Below are 20,690 nucleotides of genomic sequence, written 5' to 3'. Positions count from 1 at the left end.
AATCGTATCATCGAAGATCCAAATTCATGGAGACGAATTCCACAAGAAGATCCAAACCAAATATTCTAATAACAGGTACTCCAGGAACAGGAAAAACTACAACCGCATCTGCATTAGCAGCTTCAACACAGCTCCGTCACATAAATATCGTCGATCTTGTAAAAGAGAAGAACTTAAACCATGGATTTAACGACGAAATAGACCTAATATGTAATGAGATTAACCATATGATGGAATTGGGTGGAAATATTGTTGATTATCATGTTTGTTATTTCTTCCTAGAGGAATGGTTTGATCTTGTTGTAGTACTTCAAACTGAGATCTCTGAGCTTTATGATCGTTTGATAAATAGAGATTACTCTGATTCAAAGCTTAAACATGATATTGAATGTGAAGTATTTGAAGTTTTGTTGGAGGATGCTAAAAGTAGCTATTCCGAAGATATTGTGAAGCCGATGAAAAGTAATACACTCGATGATGTAAACTCGAATGTCGACACTTTGATGGCGTGGGTACAAGGATGGCAACCAAATGCTTAACGATATCGTATAGTTTTTTTTTATGACCCAGGTTTATTCATTAGGTTATACGTGTTAGCATAGATCATATAGATTTTTTTATTACATTGGTTTATTTCCGAGGTTATATGTGTTAGGATTGCTTTATATGGAACTTATAGAATTTTTTTTATGACCCGTGTTTATATATGAGGTGGCTAGCACGACGCAATGGATGATCTTATATTACCTCTTATTCATAATATAGTCTATGTTTCTTTAAATTGTTTGATAGTTATGTTAATTGTTTTTTGATTCTTGTTTGTTTGTTTTGGCTAATGTTTTTAAGTGTTGTGGTTGTAATTTCAGCTTTATGGGTATGTTTTCTAATCATGTTTTTAGTTATAAATGAAATTATATTATTATTTGAAAGAAAAATAATAATAAAAAAAGTTGTTGTTTGGATTAATAAGATCTCGTCAATAATATGTCAAGAAAAAACTTGTTACTATATATATATCATTTAATTGCTTTGTCTAGCTTTTTAGTGATGTTTAGATAGCTTTATTTTGTATTCAATTATTTAAACATACTTTTGTGTTTTCTATGTTACTAACTAATAAATAATAAAAAATAAAATTTGATTTTTACTCAAAACTTTCTTATTTTATAATTAAGAACTCTCCAAATTAAAGAATTAGTGTTAAAATTTTATTATAATAATTAGTTCCATCACAATCATTACATTTTACCTCAATTTAGGAATTAAATCTGTACGTTTGCTATTTATTGTATGTTTTTTAAAGATAAATATACTTAGTTGATATTTGAGAATAATTTTTTAGAAATGAATAAAACCAAACTAATAAATTGAAACTTTTTCTAAACTGACTTTCTGTTAGGTCTACGCATCAAAGCCTCTGTTCTAGAATATTTTCAGCACCATTTTTTCAGTCCTAGTGTGCACATGGGCCAGTTTATGTTTTTGTTTAATAAATCTGTTTTGTTTCCCTTCTCTTATAACCGAATTCTGTTATTTCTACAAGTTGTTGCAACAAGTTTGTAACCGACTACTCTTGGGTAATTCAGCTGCTTTAAATGTTGATGCCCACTCCACTTTTGGGGCTATAAATTGAAGCTTGTGAAAGTTGTTACTCTAAGTTATTCTCTCGGTCCTTGACCCCTATCTTGGACTACTAGGTGTATTCTAGTAGTATTTCTCTTCTCACCTTTGGTTCTTCTCTCATTAACCTCGAATTCTCTTCTCACATTATATCCACTGTGCTTGAGTATAGAATTCCACCCTCGGTCCCAACTATCAAGAACCCGATTCTTGGTATCAAAACTCGGAAAACCAAGTTATTGTTTCAAGCTTAACATATTGGTATCAGAGCCTTGATGCGTAGACCCTAACATTATCTCCCCCTTCAAAGTTCATCGCCCTCGACGAAAAGAACGTGGACTAGTCAGCTCTAATGCGCATCCATTTCTAACTGCTGGCGAGTTTCTACCATTTTAAGAATCGGCCAGCTCTGATACCAATATGTTAAACTTGAAACAATAACTTAGCTTTCCGAGTTCTTGAATTAGAGGAACGAATGAATTTGTGAGAGTTAGTGAAATTTGTTTTTTTTTTATTATATTTGGAATAATTAAATGGTGATTAATTGTCTACAACTAATATATTTTTTTTTGATAAACGATGATTATTTTCTTGAGTAATAACATATTTGAATTTTTATTTATTTATATCTTCTTTATTTTTTAAGTAAATTCAATATTTAACCAAAAAAATCAACAAATTTATTCTAAAATAAAATTTTAATTATATATATCCTCTTACATTTAGTAACTAAGTTCGAAAATGGTTAAAATTCGATTTCAAATAATCATTTTATTAAAAATAAAATTGATGATCCAGTGTAGCCTTAACTAGAGAAATAAGATACAGCCGAAAATTATGTCATCAGATGAGCATTGGAAACTCATCGACCCAGACACGCCTGCGTAGCCAATTGTAACGGAGACAACACATGCTCGTCGCAGCAGAGAAAGAGAAGCTCGTTATCCAGGACGCTAACGGAACGCCCGAGCGGTAAACATAATGTAATGACACGTTTCATTTAAATGAAACGACGTTGTTTTGAGCGTCTTCTTTGTTGAGACTAGACAAGCGCCAGAAAAACGCGATGGACATCGGCAACCTTTCAGAAACCTGATCTTCTTCGTTTATCATCCTTCTCCCTCAAGATTTCTCCCATGTGCACGTCTCACCATTGCCTTCTATTCCCCTAGGATAGGAATTCAAACTCTGTCCTAGAACTAGGTCTGCAAAGGACAAAATAGAAATCAAAGGATAAGGTTTTCAAAAGCCAAATTGTGCACGAATTCGGCTTCGAAACCGACCTACCTTGAGTATAAATACTCCCTACTTCTTTTTCCAATCCATCGAACTAAATCCATAATTACAGCATGTTTGATGATCTTCATCGAAGCTCCGACGACTGTTTGTTTGAAGAAACCGTTTCGGCATTCTAACTTTCAATCTAGAGATGTGGAATGCTTAATAAATACCATTGGAATGTTCTCCAATCACTGGTAAGCTTTCAGACCTTCTATAATTCAAGTTATGATTCAAAGTTGGAATTTTACAAGTTCGATCGGGTTGATCTTATTTAGGGCACAATTTCGTGCTTTCTATAATTGAAATTAATCCCTACATGATGTCCAAGATTTCTGTCGAAAGAGATTTTATCAATTCAACCTCAATCAAAAAACCCAAATTTGAATTAAAAATCTGGAAATTTTGAAATTCGTGTTCTTGAACTTTTAAGCTTAAATTATAATTCAAATAGTTGTCTAACATGTTGGTAAACATGTTTAGATGAGTTTCAAATCATATCACATACATATCGATCATGTTTTATCGAACTGAAATTTTTATAAATAAAGTTTAAATTTCAGTTTTAAAATTTGTTACAGAGCTTGTTTAATGTTCTTGTTTTGATCGTATTCGATTATAAACATCATGTGGAGGCTGTTGGAAGAATAATTAGGTCATGAGATTACCTAATTCAAAAGTTTCCAAATTTTACCCATGAAATCGTGTTGAAAAATTAATCGTCTTAGGGTTCGATTGATCGGTTTTAGGATTAGGGGATATAATCCCAACGTCAAATGGAGTTGATAGCAACTTACCAATCATGTTGATTATATGTATCAAAAAAATTAAAACCTACAATTTTCCGACCAAATGAAGAACACTTGGTGTTTTTGGACCGAGTCTTTAGAAACGAAGACTGAGAATCTTCTCTCCTAATCAAAACAAAGGACAGAGAAAATCGACCTAATATAGAGGCAAGGACTAGGTGTTCTTGAGTTAAAAAATAATGTGATTTCAATGTTAATTTAAATTCAAATAATTTAAATTTAAAAAATAATTTTGATAATTATTAATTTAATTATTATTTCTGTAAATATATTAAAAAAATATTTATTTTACAAATATAAAAATAAATTTTACCCAATAAGAATATAGTAAAAATATTAAACAATAAAATAAAAAGAAATTTTTATTATTAATAAAATCTAAAATTAATAAAATATATCAAATATGTAAATAAAATAAGTGTAATAAATATTTTATTTTTATATAATATCATTTTTATAATTTTTTATTATATTTTTATTAACAGTTAAATATTCATAATATATTTATATAAATTAAATATTTTTAAATTAATATTTTATTTTAAGAAAATAATATATATCAAATAATTATTTTTTTAATAAGATTATAATTAACACAAATTTCAACTAATAATATTTCTTATAAAATATATAAAATAAAATTAAAAATAAAATTAATCAAACTTTTAAATTAGTTTTAAAGTATAATAAATAAACTAAAATATTTCATTAATATTTTAAGATGTTAATAAACTTATTTATTGTTAAAAGAAACTTTTATATAATAATGTTTTAACTAATATAATAATCTAAAATTAATAATTAATAATTTGTTTATATAAAATAGTATAACTATTTTAGTTTATAATTTTAAAATAATAATATGACATTGATATATTTTAAATATTAAATAATTTAATTTATTAATTGATATATTTTTAATATTTATTTTTTATTAAACTGATATTTTTTAACTTAGAAAAGTTCTTAAATTAATTTTTTTAAACAATAACAATTAAAATTAAAATTATTTACATTTATATTTTATTAATATTATATTTTAATTTACAAAAGTTATTATATTTTAATAATGATTGTCAAAATAATTTTTAATAATATTATTGTAGAATTATTATCTTAAATTAATTTAATATATAAAATAATGTATTTAAATACACAAAAAAAAAATTATGTAAGATATAAAATTTTGAAAACAAAAATTAAAAAACTCTATTTATAATAATAACTTTAAATAATATAATTTTAACTGTTAAATAAAATATTTTTAATATGTTATTTTCAAAATATTTAATATAATTTGAAATATTAATTTGAAATATATATATATATATATTATTTTTCATATATTATAATCTATTAAAAAATACTTTTAACAATTCATTTTAAAAAATAATAATAATATAATATATTATGAAATAACTAACACTTAAGTTATTTATTTATTTTTTTAATTAAAATAAACAAATCTATTCATTTAAATTTAATCAAATATTAATTGTTAATATATATTTTTTAAAGTATAAAATAATTATAATGTTGTAATTATAAATTATTTAATAAAACTAAAATTTATTATTTATAAAATCCAAAAATAGTATAGATATTGTTTTTTAATATAATTTATATATAAATAATTATAATGTTTTTATTATATTATATAAGGGTAATATTTTAAATTAGTAAAAATATAAACTAAAATTTATTATAATTAAAAGATTGATGAAAATTATTGAATATCGTTTTACTAATTATTAATATAGTTAATTTCTATTTTCACAATCTAAAATATTTATTAAAAATAAAATAAAATTTTATTTTAATATTTTAAATAATTTAAAATTAAACAAATAATTAATTAGTAAAATAAGTGTTTTTTTAAAATATATTTTAAACCTAAAATAATTAATTTATTAAATAAATGTTAAACTTTATTTTAATATATATTTTTATTAAATTTATATTAAAAAAATGTTTTTTTACTTATAAAAAAATATTTATAATAATAATTAAGAACTAACTTTTTTTTAAAAAATCATCATATTATTATTATTATTCTTTTTTTAAGTTATAAAATTATATATATTATTTTTTAAAACAAATTGTTATATTTATTATTTAAAAATACATTTAATAATTTTATTTTATTTCAAAAAAAAAAAAAAGTTATGTTATATTTGATTTTTATTATAGTAATAAAATTTAATAGTTTGAATGATATTATCAGTTAAATTAGTTTAATGTATAAAAACAAAATTAAAAATAAAAGTAGTAAATGTTAATAATTTGAAAATAATGTTTTAAAATATAATAAAAAAAGATTTACAAAATAATAATTATCTAAAATATAAATTTCTACAATAAAAATTAGAAAAAAATATTTATATATTTTATTTTACATATTTTATATTACATATTTAATGTATTTAATTATTTGTTATTTATAAAAAGTTACAAATCATTTCTAAATGTCCTTTATTTTAGGAGTTTTTCTTCTTTTTTTTTAATATATTTTTTTAACTTATTAAATAAATAATTAAGTTAAATAAATTTGATTAATTTTAATATTAAAATATTACCATTTATATATTAATAATAATGCTTTAGTCCCACATTTTATAAAAGAAAGGGTAAGATTTATTATCTACTGAATTTACTGAATAATTTAATTCCAAAAACTCTCTTTTATAGTTTTTTTTCTTATTTTTTACGATTATTGAAAGAGTTATGTTGATTCATATATATAGGAATAGTTTTAAATAGTAGTTGTTTTTTTTAAATAAGCTACTTTAAATTAGTTTGATATAAAAAATAAGAAGTATTGTAATTTCAACCCTTGAAAATAGATGTGTTTAAATTTATTTATTTATATATATATATATATATATATATTTATATAACAGAATTAGTTTAATTAATTCAAATAAATAAATTAAAATCTAAAAATTTATCAATGGCTTAAAAATATATACAAGACTATCTCAACATAAAAGATCAAATTCAATAAGTTCTTATTTAAAAAAACAAAAATACTTTCAAAGTTCAACAACATTATCTCACTGATAAAAAAAAAATGACATAACATGATAAATCATAACCAACACTAGTAAATTAGTTACCCATTGGCTAGGATAGACCGTCAATTTTTGAATCCAAAAAAAAATTACTTATGTGTCTAGCCAAATGTATTGATTTTTATTTATAAATAAGTTAAGATAATTGAACCGATTAGAGAATTTCTAATTTGTTTTTTAAAATAAACTAGATATGGGATAAGTTAGGGTAGATCTTGGGTATGAACATAAATATTAATTGGTTGACTTGTTAGGTGAATAATTTCAGGGATATTTAAAAAGAGACTTTTTTATTAAAGTTTTTTTAAGGATATTATTATATAATGTAAGAATGTTATTTAAAAATATATCTAAATGTGTTTTAATAAATTAAATAACGTCATTAATGATAAAATCAATGAAAATTTTGTTATTTTTTTAAACATTATTTAAATAATCCTAGTTTAAGGTTACATCTTAAGTGAAATTATTTTCTTTGTTAATTCAGTTATTTGACTACTCCATTGATAATAATATACATAAGGAGTTGACTCATAATAAGTTTTTGAAGACTAATAGAAAATATTATTAAATCAATAGCAAACTATAATAAATGAATATTGCAATTAATTTATTTATTTTTAAAATGCATAATTGATCGTGCAAAATGAAAATTGCAACTATTTAAAAAAAAAAAATTAACGACCAATATTAACCACATTAAACATACGTTGTGATTAAAAATATTTATTAACCACTGCGATCAGTCTATTGTGGTTAATAATATTTATTAGTGTCGGTCTTACATAACCGACACTAAATATTATTACCATATAAATAAAGTTGTGATTAATAACCTATAATATTAACCACGATTTTATTGTAAAACCGTGGTTAATATTTATGGCTTTAATAAAGTCGTGATTAATAAAGAAGAGCTAGTGGAAAATTATTATTTATCCAATGAATATTAACCAACTTTACCAAAGACGTTGTTAACAATCGTTAATATTAACCACGGCTTTATGGTAAAGCCTTGGTTAATATTTATTAAATGAATATTAAAGTCTTGATTACTAACCTATAATATTAACCACGGTTTTATGGTTTTATCTTAACCACGGTTTTAGTAAAGCTATGGTTAATAAAGAAGAGCTACTCTGAAAATTATTATTCATGAATATTAACCACGGTTTTGGTAAGTCATGATTAATAACCTATAATATTAACCACGGCTTTAGTACAGTCATGGTCAATTAAGAAGAGCTACTGAAAAATTATTATTCATTAAATTAAATGAATATTAACTACGTCTTTGGTAAAGTCGTGTTAATAATCTATAATATTAACCACGGCTTTGTGGTAAACCGTGATTAATATTCACTAAATGAATCCCTTCTTTTTCCCTCTTCTCCGTTATGCAGCCGCAAGCGATCTCTCTCGAGATTCTACTCTGCAACCGCAAACCTCCGTTCATTGTTCGTCCGTTGCGCCGCCTCCTTCCTATGTTCGCAACGCCACCTCCTTCCTCCGCGCCGCCTCTTCTTTCAGCCGATTAAACCTTCAATTTCTACATCAAGCTCCATTGATCGTCTTGTTGTGAAATTGGTATTACTTTGTAAATTAATTTTTCTTTACATACAAATTAATCACTTCAAATTATAATTTCAGATGTTTGAAGATATTGTTTTAGACCTCACCAACATGACTAATCAAATTGTTAAACTTGGAGGTGGTTTACGGTCAGGTTTGTTTCAGTTAGATCTCCTTTATTTGTGAAGAATGTTTGATTATTGCAGTAGGCTTATACTCATATGAACTTCATTGGAATTGTTAGTTTTTAATGTTCATAAGTCAAAGACTAATAATAAACATCTTGTGCTTGTTTGTAAACTTGTAGGAATTTGATGTAATTTCTGTCACCAAGGCTGGGAAGTTGAGATTTTAGAAAGCAAATAAGTACTGGGTTGAAAGCTCCCATAAGAGGGTGAGTTTTGTACTAAAGTTTTCATTATACTTTGTCTATGTTTGGATTGTGTTAAAAAAATCAATTAACCTACTTTTTTTCACACTTTAGGTCTGTAACCAACAAGAAACGATCATGGAGGAGAACAGGAACATGCAACAAACGGATGGAACAGGAACATGCAAGAATGGATGCACAACATACACGTGAAATGGAAGAGATGGTCGCACTCGTGTTCGCACAACAAGAGTCTATAAGGACACTCATGTCTAGGATGCCCCTCGATCAGTAGTGATTGACGTGTATTTCAGATTTTTGTAATAATACGATTTGAGATGCTTTGAGATTTTTGAAATTAGGTGATTTTTATTTATGAATGGTTCTTATGAATGATATTTTTATGAATGGTATTTTTTATTTATGAAACAAGTTTTCTAAAATTCAAAAAATAGCCAAAACCCGACACGAAACATCGTTAGTAGGAGAGTCGACGTTAATAATATCACCACAGTTTTAGGGGAAGATCGCCATGGTTAAAAATAAAAAAAATTTAACGACAGTTTTATTAGCCAACATTAATAAGTATTAATGTCGGCATTAGGACTTTTAACAGCAGCTTTTGCCGTCGCTAATAGTATAATTTTTCTTAGCCAAAGTTGGTCGGCCTTATCGAGGAAAAAAATAATGAACAGTTAAATATTCTTAGCCAAGTTTAATTTATCAATGTTTTGAATAATACTAGTTTTTTACAAGGTTAGGTTGTTGAACGATTCAGTCGAATCATTTACTCATTACTCAAATATTTTAGTTAAGATCGTGGATTTTGATTCCATCAACTATTCTTAGTGGCTAAAAGAAGAAAAAATTGAATTGCACTAAAAGGTAAAGCATACAAAAGTAAAAATATATTAAAATTTTGCATTACTTTCATACCTATTACCATGTATTATTAAAGTTTTATATCCACCAAATAATTTTTTTTAATTGTGTTGGTTGATGTCATTTATTAGATTTAATCAAAATATTTATTTTAACTAAAAAATATTATTAAAATAATCATTTAAATTTTATATATTTCATGCACAACTATTTTAACACATTTATAATTGTGCCTAGTTAGTTATATATAGTTCTGATACAAAATTATTTATAAACTAAACCATAACCTGACAAATCATATTATAATTTGTTACAAGTAATAATTCTAAACTAAATCAAAGTTAACATAAATTTAATTATCAAAATTGTTTTCAAAAACAAACAGAAAATCATAATATAATAAAAACAAAACATAATTCAATCCATAAATAAAAACTGAAAGAAAAAAGCTCAAGTTCTAAACTTGTTCATATCAATTGCATATTCTAATCAAATAAATTGAAACTGAAATCCTCCTGCAAAAAATAACCAATCAAAAAAATTATTAATCAAACTAAAAAAACAGATTAAAATTCTTGATTTTCAATTTACCTCATCTGACTCTTCTTTAGCCTCAACCTTCTCCTCTTTCTTTTGTTCGACGGCAACAGCGGCTGAAACCGCCCCACCGGAAGGGGCGGCGGCAGCTGCTCCACCACCAGATGGAACCGATGCCAACATTTCCATACCATTTGCAATTAGCTCAGCAATATCTTTCCCCTTTATTTGAGACATCAGCAATTCAATCTTAGCATTATCAGCATCAGCTCCAACTGTTCATATACAATACAAAGACATTTTCAAATAAACTAAATCGAAATATAAAGAGGCATAAGAATATATATCCTAATAAAGAAGCAAATAGGTTTAAAAAGAGATCCAAAACTCAAATAGGTTTCAATAGTGAAATCAACTATATTGCTATGACATTGAACTGATATTATTTATAATTAAGGAGAACTAGCATGACACTCCAACCATGCCCCGCTTCAATATAAAACTCTCTAGATGGAATCAAACTCGTGACATTTTGGTTTTTTAAGTCAACTTCAATTAAAGAGCATTGATAATATATAGATGAATCTAGATCTAGATGAATCATGGATCATGAACAATAAGAATACCTGAAGCAAGAATTTCCTTAATATCCTCTGCAGTTGGGCTAATCTTTCCTCCCAAAACAGCGAGTAAACAAGCAGCGATAACCTTCATTCTGCAATGGCGGAAATCAAAACACAAAATACAATCGAATCAAAAAGATAATAAGGAAAAGAAGAATAAAAAAGCTTCTTAGATCGGATGTTTACTTTGAAAGAGAAGAGAAGAATTCGAAAGCTCAAACTTTGATGAATGGAGGATGAAGAGTCTCTATGTTCTAGGGTTTTAGAGAATTTAAAGTGAGAAAAGTAACCTATATTTGCATGTAATCAATTCCTTAAATAATGGGGAAAAATAACCGTAAATAATTAATAAATCAGAATATATTATTTCCTTCCATTTATATATATCTATTTTATTTTTATAATATTTTCTGATATATAATATTCAATTTTAAATGGTATTAATATATTATATATATGAAATTATTATTTAAATATAATTTTTTAAAATGAAGTACCATAATAATGTAGGTATAAAACTAAAATATAAATTCAAAAAGTAAATTTTGTATTATATATATAGATGGTATACTATAAATATGAAGGAAAGTCAAATATATTATTCACATTCCTTCAAATTTGATTCTCAATATTGTCTTTTATTTGTGATTGAAACATTATATTTGTCATCCCTTTTTGTCAATGTTTGATATAAGATTATTTATAAATTACTTGATTTAAAAGTAATAAATGAAAGAAAAAAATGGTTGATTTGATTATTTAAATTAAATAAAAATAATATGTTTTTAATCTTCAATTTTGTTCAAATAATTCATCCCTAGACCCAGCACTTTTATCTGAGTCCTGTTTATGTTTAAATTATTTAATAATTATTTTTTTAAATTATAATACACTTAAACAAAATATACTAAATAAATTAACTTTGTAATGATATTTATTCAATTAATTCAATATACTTTTATTTTTTTATTTTTTTAAATAAGGTGTTCAGTAGTTTTTGGACGGTAGTGGGACCAAGCGTGGCGTTGTTCATTCCTAACTTTTCTAAAGTTTGACCAAAACAACATTCAAATGTTTGTCAAAAAAAATCATTTTTTTACATTTGACTAAAATATATTTTGACTTTAAAAAATATTCGAATTAACCAAATGCTAATTTCAACCGTTTAATTTCTTTTTAATCATTAATAAATTCTCCAACTTTTCCACATTATCTGTTACATTTTCTTTCATAGGGGTTTGATTGGATTCAAGTTTTTTTTTTTTTTTTAGAGTAAATTAGATTATTTAAAAAATAATTGTTTGTGATAATTTGAAGGAGATATAGATATTTTTGTAAAATTATTTAAAATTTATTAATATATAATGATAAAATAAATAATAATAATTTAAAATATATAATACTTTAATATTTTAATTAATGAATTAAATAATATGATTAATAAAAAAATAACACTAAAATAATTTAAATGTTAAAAAAAATTCTTTAAAAACTATCCAAATTAGATTTTATTATTTTCTAAAAAAAGGTTAATTTAAATGAATTTTCTTAGTAAATAAAAGTAATTAGTAGTTTCAATCCTTTGAAATATGAGTTTTAAAATTGAAATCAATAAAATATAGAATATATTATTATTATTATTATTATTATTATTATAAAAAAATTAAGAGAGAGAATTTAAGAGAAAGAAAGGTAAAAAGATTGACCGGTTATTCGTCAATTTGATTTGGCTTAATAAATAAAAGAATTTTCTTCCTTTTTCTCTTTCCTTTTTTTTTCTTTTTTTGATGTCATCTCATTCTTCATTATATTATTTCTTCAAAATTTACTCCTCTTATAACTCATCTATTATTATATAGCATAAATATTTAATTTAAATTCAAACAAGTATTAAAATTATGTAATTTGACCAACTATCAACTTATAGAAAAACTCATATTATTTTTCATTACTTTCATACATACATAAGAAATGTCATTGGACCTGTTTGAAAATTAGAAGAAACAAATATTTATAAATTTGTTAATATATACACAATTATTAAAATAAGTTTTAAAACATTATTTCATCTAAATTTAATATTTCAATAAAATATAAAAAAATATTTAAGTAAACTATATTTTTTTTGCCCAAACCCAGGAAATGGGGTGTTTCCAAACAATGATTTATTTAATTTTGAAAGAATAAATAAACTTATATTACTAAAGTTTTGTATCCCTGAAAAAAATTTGAGTATTGAGTTGATGTGCATATTTTTTATTTATTCAAAATTATTATCAAAAATATAAAAACTAAGTTCATTTTTAACTCAAATAAGATGAAAATGTCTAGAAATAAGTCCCACATCAAACATGCACTAGGTTATGGCCCTATAGGGTATTTATTTATTTTTGTTAAGACATAACATAGTGGTAAATGAGTTGTAAACCTTTTAGTGGGCATGAATATTTAAAAATAATAACTCGTGCTCATTTCTTTATAACATATAAAAACGAAATTATTCTAAGTGGTGCTATTAAAATTTTTTGAGCAACGTGAATTTTTCGACGACAACGTGATGTTTAGACATTAATTTATTATTTGTTGGCGTTTTATGGAAAATAATTGATGAATCATATACTACAAATTATCATAGTCATATGGAGAATGTGGTAGAGAGAAAATATTTGAATATTCATGTTATTATACATACACTTATGTTATTTAATTACAAAGAAATATTGAAACAATTCATTTTGTAATTACTTGTACATTTCATTGGAATAAAACAAAATAAATGTACAAACAGATTAAAATTTTCAAAAGATTATTTGAACATACAAATTTGATTATTCAAAGATAAAAGAAATTAGTATTTACTCAAAAGATCTATAAGTAAGCTTTCTACTAAAAATAAAAAATGCAACGAAAAAAAAAAAAAAACCGCGAGTTCTAATACATTTTGGCCTGAATGGTCAAATTATTCTTTATTGTGAACTAATTGAGATTTTGGACCTCTTTTTATCGAATCTTACAATTTGGGACTACCTATTTTTTAAGTTATACGAAAACGAGTTTTAATTAGTTTCATCTTTTCAAACGTTGATCAATTATTATCTATATGATATTTAAAAATAAATATCAATGTCACTAATTTAATTATCGAGTTTCAGATAATTAAGGGATTTGACAATTAAATTTTAGATAATCGGTAATCAATTCATCATTTCGCTAAAATTCAGTAATTAAATTATTAACATGGATCTTTTATTTATTTATAAATGTCACGTAAATAATAAGTCGATAATGTTTAAAAGTGATATTTTGTATAACTTTAATAATAAAGATCTTCAAATTATAAGATTTGAAAAAAAAAATTAAATATGCATATATATATATATATATATATATATATTAGCTAAAGGAGAGTAATAGAGATAATACTAATTGAGTTGAATTATTATCAAATTAACTAATTCAATTCAATAATGTTTCAATAAATGATCGATTTAATTATAGTAGTTCATAATCATACTAATTATTAATTTTTAAAAAGCTTACTTTTGCACATGGTCGGCATATTTTGACGAGACTTAAGACGATCGAGATCTCGATCCACTTATGAGTCTTTTTTAATTGGACTTTGCATCTTTATTCATCACGTTTTTTTTTGTGCCTATCCTTGTAATAATAGAAAGAATTAAGGAGCCAATACATGGTTATAGGGTCAACCGATTGTTGAATAAAGTCTAGGCAGAGTCATAAATATTACTAGTTTGGTTAATAATGAAGTATTTGTAATCCCGTCATCTACTGCCTCTATGTGATATTGGGTTCGAGCTCATAAGAGAACAAATTTCGTTTAACTTGTATGTTTAACTCGTAAGAATTAATTGCACTTTTAAAAAGAGGAGGAACAATATAATTAAAGTGTTAAATTTGTAAGTAAATAAATAAACACAGCTATAATTTGAAAGTATCTATTTCGTTTCATAGTGGGACTAGTTATTAATGTGCTTTTGACTTTTTTTTTTTTTTTTTTTTATTAATATTAGTGTTTTGATTTAAGATAATTAGTATTTTTCTTGTGCATTTGCACGAGTAATAATATAAAAAATCGTTAAAAAAATATTATGGTAAAAATGTGATAACATTTTTAATTTTATTTTACCGTTTTAAATTTATGGGCGGGTCAACTCACAATCCGACTCAAATATTCAATTACTCTCACATATATATTCAAATTAACCACATATCTCGACCCGGCAATCCGGACACTTTAAAAATTAAGTATCATTATATTTATATATATATATATATATATATATATATATATATATATATTAGTTAGTTAAAAAATTGAATTATTAAAATATTCAGCGTTTATCAAATTTTGTGTTGTTTAAAATATAAAGTGTTATTAGCTAGTTGATTAAAGAGTTGTAGTTGTTTTTGTTAGGTTGCAAGTCCGAATCATACGTATAAAATTTTTAATTTTATTTTTAACCGTTTTAAGTTTATGGGTGGGTTAACCCACAATCCGACCCAAGTATCAATTTACTCTCACATATATATATTCAAATTAACCATAGCTCTCGACCCGACAATCCGGACACTTTAAAAATTAAGCATCATTATATATATATATATATATATATATATATATATATATATATATAAATTACGGATAACTTATGACAAAATTTATCATTACACAAGTCTATAAGTTATTCAAATCATCAAATGTTAGTGTTTTTGTGTCGTTTAAGATGCCTATGGATAAATTATCACAAAATTTATCATAACTTAAGTTAACTAAGATTATTTGAAAATTAGTATTTTATCAAAATTATCACTATTATTATAATTATTTTTTAAAATTATCAAAGTAAAAAGTAAAACTGATTTTATTTGATATAAAAAATATGATCGAATTAAATGAAATATTTTTGGATAAAATATGAAAGAAATATAAAAGTGATCTGATAAATCTTTAGATCAAACCACTAAGCATTTTTTTTTTTCAATAAACATGATTGTTTTGATTTTGATAAAACAAAATACTTTTAACAAATAAGCTCAATTTAATTTGTGTTGTGAAATTGGCAATTTAAGATGATCCTGAACCATGTAAGATAAAGACACTTTTTGCTTTCTTTAAATTAGATCCAAGCTCTAAGAAGAACAAACTCACACTATTTTGCCTTCTTTAAATTTAATCTTTTTTCTTATAGTAAATCAATATGGCCAGCTTTTATAAGATTTGACAAAAAGGCTGAAATTGGGCATTCTAGTTTTAGATGAATAATGGAAAAAAAAGTTCAATTGAGTGAGCAAGGATTAGACATGTAACCATGTTTGGTAATTAGGTTATTTCATAATCCGATAAGTTCATGTTTCAAAGTTTTATGGGTTAGGTTTTGTTGTTAGTGTATCAATAAATAAAAAATAGTATCATTTAATAAATTAATTAGTTATTCAAAAAAGACATAAAAATATGAGTATCAGATTGTTTATAAAAAAAGTGTCTCATATTGTACTTAGGAACGAGAATTCAATGGATTAATTTAAAATTCAAATATATCTGAATTCAAAATTTTAATTTTAATTATCAATTTCGATTTGAACTGAATTGGGATTGAATTTGAAATCAAATTGGATTATTGAAATTATCCAAACAAAATATATATATTCTCTTTACTAATCCTTTATTAATATATATTTTTGTTATTTTTTTCCCTTGATAACAATTATTATAATGTTTTTTTCTCTTTTGTCTAAATCAAAATTTTGATTCAAAACATTTTAAAACTTAATCATTTAAAAAGTTTGTATTAAGAATATAATTAGAGGTATTATTTTAGTACAAATAAATTTGAAGCTAGCTACTAAATAGACTTATGAATGCACTTTTATAAAATTTAACTATATAATAAAAAAAATATTATTGATTTTTAAAAAATGTAACCCCTTGTTTTTGTTTTTAATTAAGTGATTTATTTTATTTATAAAAAAAAAGAAAATGTAAATAAACCTATTAAATTCAACAAAAACATATTAAGTAATAAAATAAAAGTATTAATGATAACTAGCATTTATCTTAAATGCACAAGTAATAATATAAAAACCGTGTAAAAAATATTACGATAAAATTTTTATGGGCGGGTCAATCCACAATTCGACCCAAATATCCATTTACTTCACATATATCCAAATTAACCACAGCTCTCGACCCAGCAATCCGAACATTTTAAAAATTAAGCATCATTATATATATAGATTAGTTAGTTAAAAAATGAACTTATATTGTTAAAATGTCACGCGTTTATCAAATTTTATGTTGAATTTAAAATATAAAGTGTTATTAGCCTAGTTGATTAAAATGTTGTACTTTTAAGTTTATAGGCGGGTCAATCCACAATCCGACCCAAGTATCCATTTACTCTCAAATATATCCAAATTAACCAAACTCTCGACCCGACAATCCGAACACTTTAAAAGTTAAGCATCATTATATATATATATATAGATTATTGAATTTATAACTAATCCAATTCAAAATATAATTCATATTAACCAATATAATAGTTTGAAATAATGATAAAATTAACCATTTTTTTTCTTGATAACTTATTTAACCATGCAAAAAAACATATAGACTTGACGGGTTTTAACCCATGATCTCAAGTTGGATCGGATATCAAACTCTTGTTGTTGCCCCTGTACTTATAATTTATTTATTTGAATAACTTTTAATAATAATTAATTTTAATCCAAGAATATAAAAAATATCTATAATAAGGCAAGCATAAGTTGACAAAGAACACGCCTTTCATGACTATTATATTTTTGTATTTTCAAGCGTGTGAAAATTGAAAATTTGCTTTTTTTTTTTTTTTTTTTTTTTTCAATTTGAGTGCGGTTTCTCATTAAAAAGCTCATCTTCCCCACCTATCATCTCTACCAACATAACTCTTCAATTCTTTCTCTCTCTACCCAACAAAGATCACTAAAAAAACAGCTCATTTTCATCGTCACTAAATAAAACCCTTTTCTCTGTTTCTCATCCATCACTAAAAATGGCATCTTCTTCACTACCTTTCTCATCTCTCAAATTACAATTCCCATCTCAGAAATCAAGAACACAACCATCCCACCGCCGTCAACTCTTTTTCCGTCCGATCTCATCTTCCCTATCGGAAAAACCATCAATCAAACCAACACCCACCTCGCCGGCGATCACTAAGCTTCCGATCAGAGAAATCCCCGGCGACTACGGCCTTCCCTTCGTCGGCCCACTCAAAGACCGTCTAGACTATTTCTACGATCAGGGTAGAGAAGAGTTTTTCAAATCAAGAATCCAGAAATACAGGTCAACGGTTTTCCGAGTAAACATGCCGCCGGGTCCTTTCCTTTCGTCAAACCCACGAGTGGTTGCTCTCCTCGACGGAAAAAGTTTTCCGGTGCTTTTTGACACTGATAAAGTCGAGAAAAGAGACATCTTTACCGGAACCTACATGCCGTCGATTGAACTCACCGGCGGATATAGAGTATTATCATATCTTGACCCATCAGAACCGATGCATGCGAAATTAAAGAACCTTATGTTCTATTTACTTAAATCTAGACGGGATATGATCTTACCGGAGTTCAGTTCAACCTACGGCGAACTATTTGAGAATCTAGAAAAAGATTTGGCTTCAAAAGGGAAAGTTAGTTTCACAGAAGCAAACGATCAGGCCGCGTTTAATTTCTTGGCCAGGGCGTTTTTTGGGTCTAATCCGTTGGAGACAAAGCTGGGTTCTGACGGGCCAAAGCTTGTAAGTAAATGGGTATTGTTCCAACTTGGTCCTCTTCTTAAACTAGGTTTACCAAAGCTTGTTGAAGAAACCCTAATCCATACTTTCCCACTTCCTGCGAATCTAGTGAAGAAAGATTACCAAAAACTATATGATTTCTTCTATCAATCATCAACATCTGTTCTTGACGAAGCAGAGAATATGGGTATCTCAAGAGAAGAAGCTTGTCATAATCTAGTCTTCGCTATCTGCTTTAACTCCTTCGGTGGAATGAAACTGTTTTTTTCCAATTTGATTAAATGGATCGGTCGATCAGGAGTTAAACTCCATACCCAATTAGCTGAAGAGATTAGATCCGCTGTTAAATCATCAAACGGGAATATAACCATGTCGGCGATGGAACAAATGCCATTGATGAAGTCCGTTGTGTATGAATCCCTCAGGATAGAACCTCCAGTACCGTTGCAATTCGGTAAAGCGAAACGCGATCTGGTGATTGAATCCCATGACGCAGCGTTCAACGTTAGAGAAGGTGAGATGTTGTTTGGATTCCAACCGAGTGCAACTAGAGATCCGAGGATATTTGATCGCGCCGATGAGTTCTTGCCGGAGAGATTTGTCGGTGAAGATAATGAAAAGTTGTTGAAACATGTTTTATGGTCAAATGGACCGGAGACAGAGACACCGTCGGTGAGTAATAAACAGTGTGCCGGAAAAGATTTTGTGGTGTTGGCGGCGAGATTATTGGTGACGGAGTTATTTATCCGTTATGATTCTTTTGAAATTGAAGTCGGTGCTTCTCCTTTAGGTGTTTCCGTTACATTGACATCTCTGAAACGGGCAAGTTTTTGAAGGGACGGCGCCGGCGCCGGAGAAAGTTCCGATGAGGCATTATTGGATTGAGATGGGAAAAGATGAATATGATGGGATATCACCACCCACTAATATTTGTTTAGTAATAATTAATGGTAATGTAAAGTTTTGATTTAAATTGTATTTAAATATGTTATTAGTTTAATAAAGATTCTTATTAAGGGCTTGTTTGTTTAGTATCTATTTAATGAATAATTTTAATGTCTTAAGTATATATAAAAAGATTATTTTAGTTATTTTAAAATAATTTAAAATGTATGTTTGTTTGATCGGAGAGATCAGAGAAGTCTAAATCTTGAATATAGAGAAGATCAGAAAAAACATCATGAGCTGTTATTTTTGGATAAAATCATTAGATTGAAAGAACTAAATCTAAGTGGTCGGTTCACATGAGTTTATTTGTTATATATATATTTTATTAAAAATAATTATGTTCAATATATATATATATATATATATATTTATTATTTTTTTAAAATAAATGTAATAATATGAAAATATTAGTTTTCAATTAATTTTGTTATTCAAATAATTTGATAACTACACAAATTTAAATTCAATTGAAATTATTTGAGTTAAATGGAGGGTTAATAATTGGAGAATGAAAGGAGACGAGCACAAAAATTACTTCGACTCATACTTAAGCTCGAACAAGTTTATAAATTTAAGTTTAACTTGAAAATTTTGAACTAAAATTAAATTTTTAAACTTAAGCTCGAATTCAAATCAAAATTTATTTTCAAACAAAAAATATCAAACTTTCATACATATTCAACGAAAACAATAGTTGAGTAACTAATTCCCGAATTAATAGTATGAAAAAAAAATAAAGTAACGAAAGAAGGAGGAGTGTTTCTGAATAAGTGAAAAGAATAGGGGAAAAATGTTTGTGAATAAGTGAAAGAAATAATAAAAATAAAATAATGTTTGTGAATAAGTGAGAAAAATTATGAAAAAAAGAATACTATAAAAAAATATATAATATAATTGTTTGAATAAATTATTGTTATAATATGATAAATTTTTATAAAATATATTATATTATAACAATAATATAATATAATATATTCTAACTACTAAAGATGAAGGAGTTATGGTTTTTACTTTTTGAATTTTAAGGTAATATGATATACTAACGTGGGATTGATATATGAACTTTGCACACTGAGAGTGAAAAAGATATTTGTTTTGAATTTTAGGGTTTAATATAAAAATACATTATTATGTTGAAAAAACTCGACAAAACATCAAAATTGCTCAAATATTAAGCAAGTTGG

General features: G+C 25.4%; 3 protein-coding genes across 3 annotated transcripts; 2 read left to right on the top strand and 1 right to left on the bottom strand.

Moving 5' to 3' along the window:
* Positions 1 to 540, top strand: LOC124928000 (adenylate kinase isoenzyme 6 homolog). The gene has a single exon (XM_047468515.1). The coding sequence runs from the start codon at positions 27 to 29 to the stop codon at positions 537 to 539; it is 513 nt and encodes a 170-aa protein (XP_047324471.1). The 5' UTR covers positions 1 to 26; the 3' UTR covers position 540.
* A 9,475-nt stretch (positions 541 to 10,015) lies between these two features.
* On the bottom strand, positions 10,016 to 10,853 carry LOC124927992 (60S acidic ribosomal protein P2-like). Its single transcript, XM_047468507.1, has 3 exons — positions 10,766 to 10,853; positions 10,194 to 10,414; positions 10,016 to 10,117 (listed from the first exon to the last, which is right to left on the bottom strand). The coding sequence occupies exons 1-3, from the start codon at positions 10,851 to 10,853 to the stop codon at positions 10,088 to 10,090; spliced, it is 339 nt and encodes a 112-aa protein (XP_047324463.1). The 3' UTR covers positions 10,016 to 10,087.
* Positions 10,854 to 17,718: 6,865 nt separating this feature from the next.
* LOC124926970 (allene oxide synthase 1, chloroplastic) lies at positions 17,719 to 19,533 on the top strand. The gene has a single exon (XM_047467304.1). The coding sequence runs from the start codon at positions 17,821 to 17,823 to the stop codon at positions 19,390 to 19,392; it is 1,572 nt and encodes a 523-aa protein (XP_047323260.1). The 5' UTR covers positions 17,719 to 17,820; the 3' UTR covers positions 19,393 to 19,533.
* The last annotated feature ends 1,157 nt before the right edge of the window (positions 19,534 to 20,690 follow it).

Source organism: Impatiens glandulifera, chromosome 2 (assembly GCF_907164915.1).
Source record: "Impatiens glandulifera chromosome 2, dImpGla2.1, whole genome shotgun sequence".
Lineage (NCBI taxonomy): Eukaryota > Viridiplantae > Streptophyta > Magnoliopsida > Ericales > Balsaminaceae > Impatiens > Impatiens glandulifera.
This window is presented reverse-complemented; position numbering and strand designations above follow the sequence as displayed.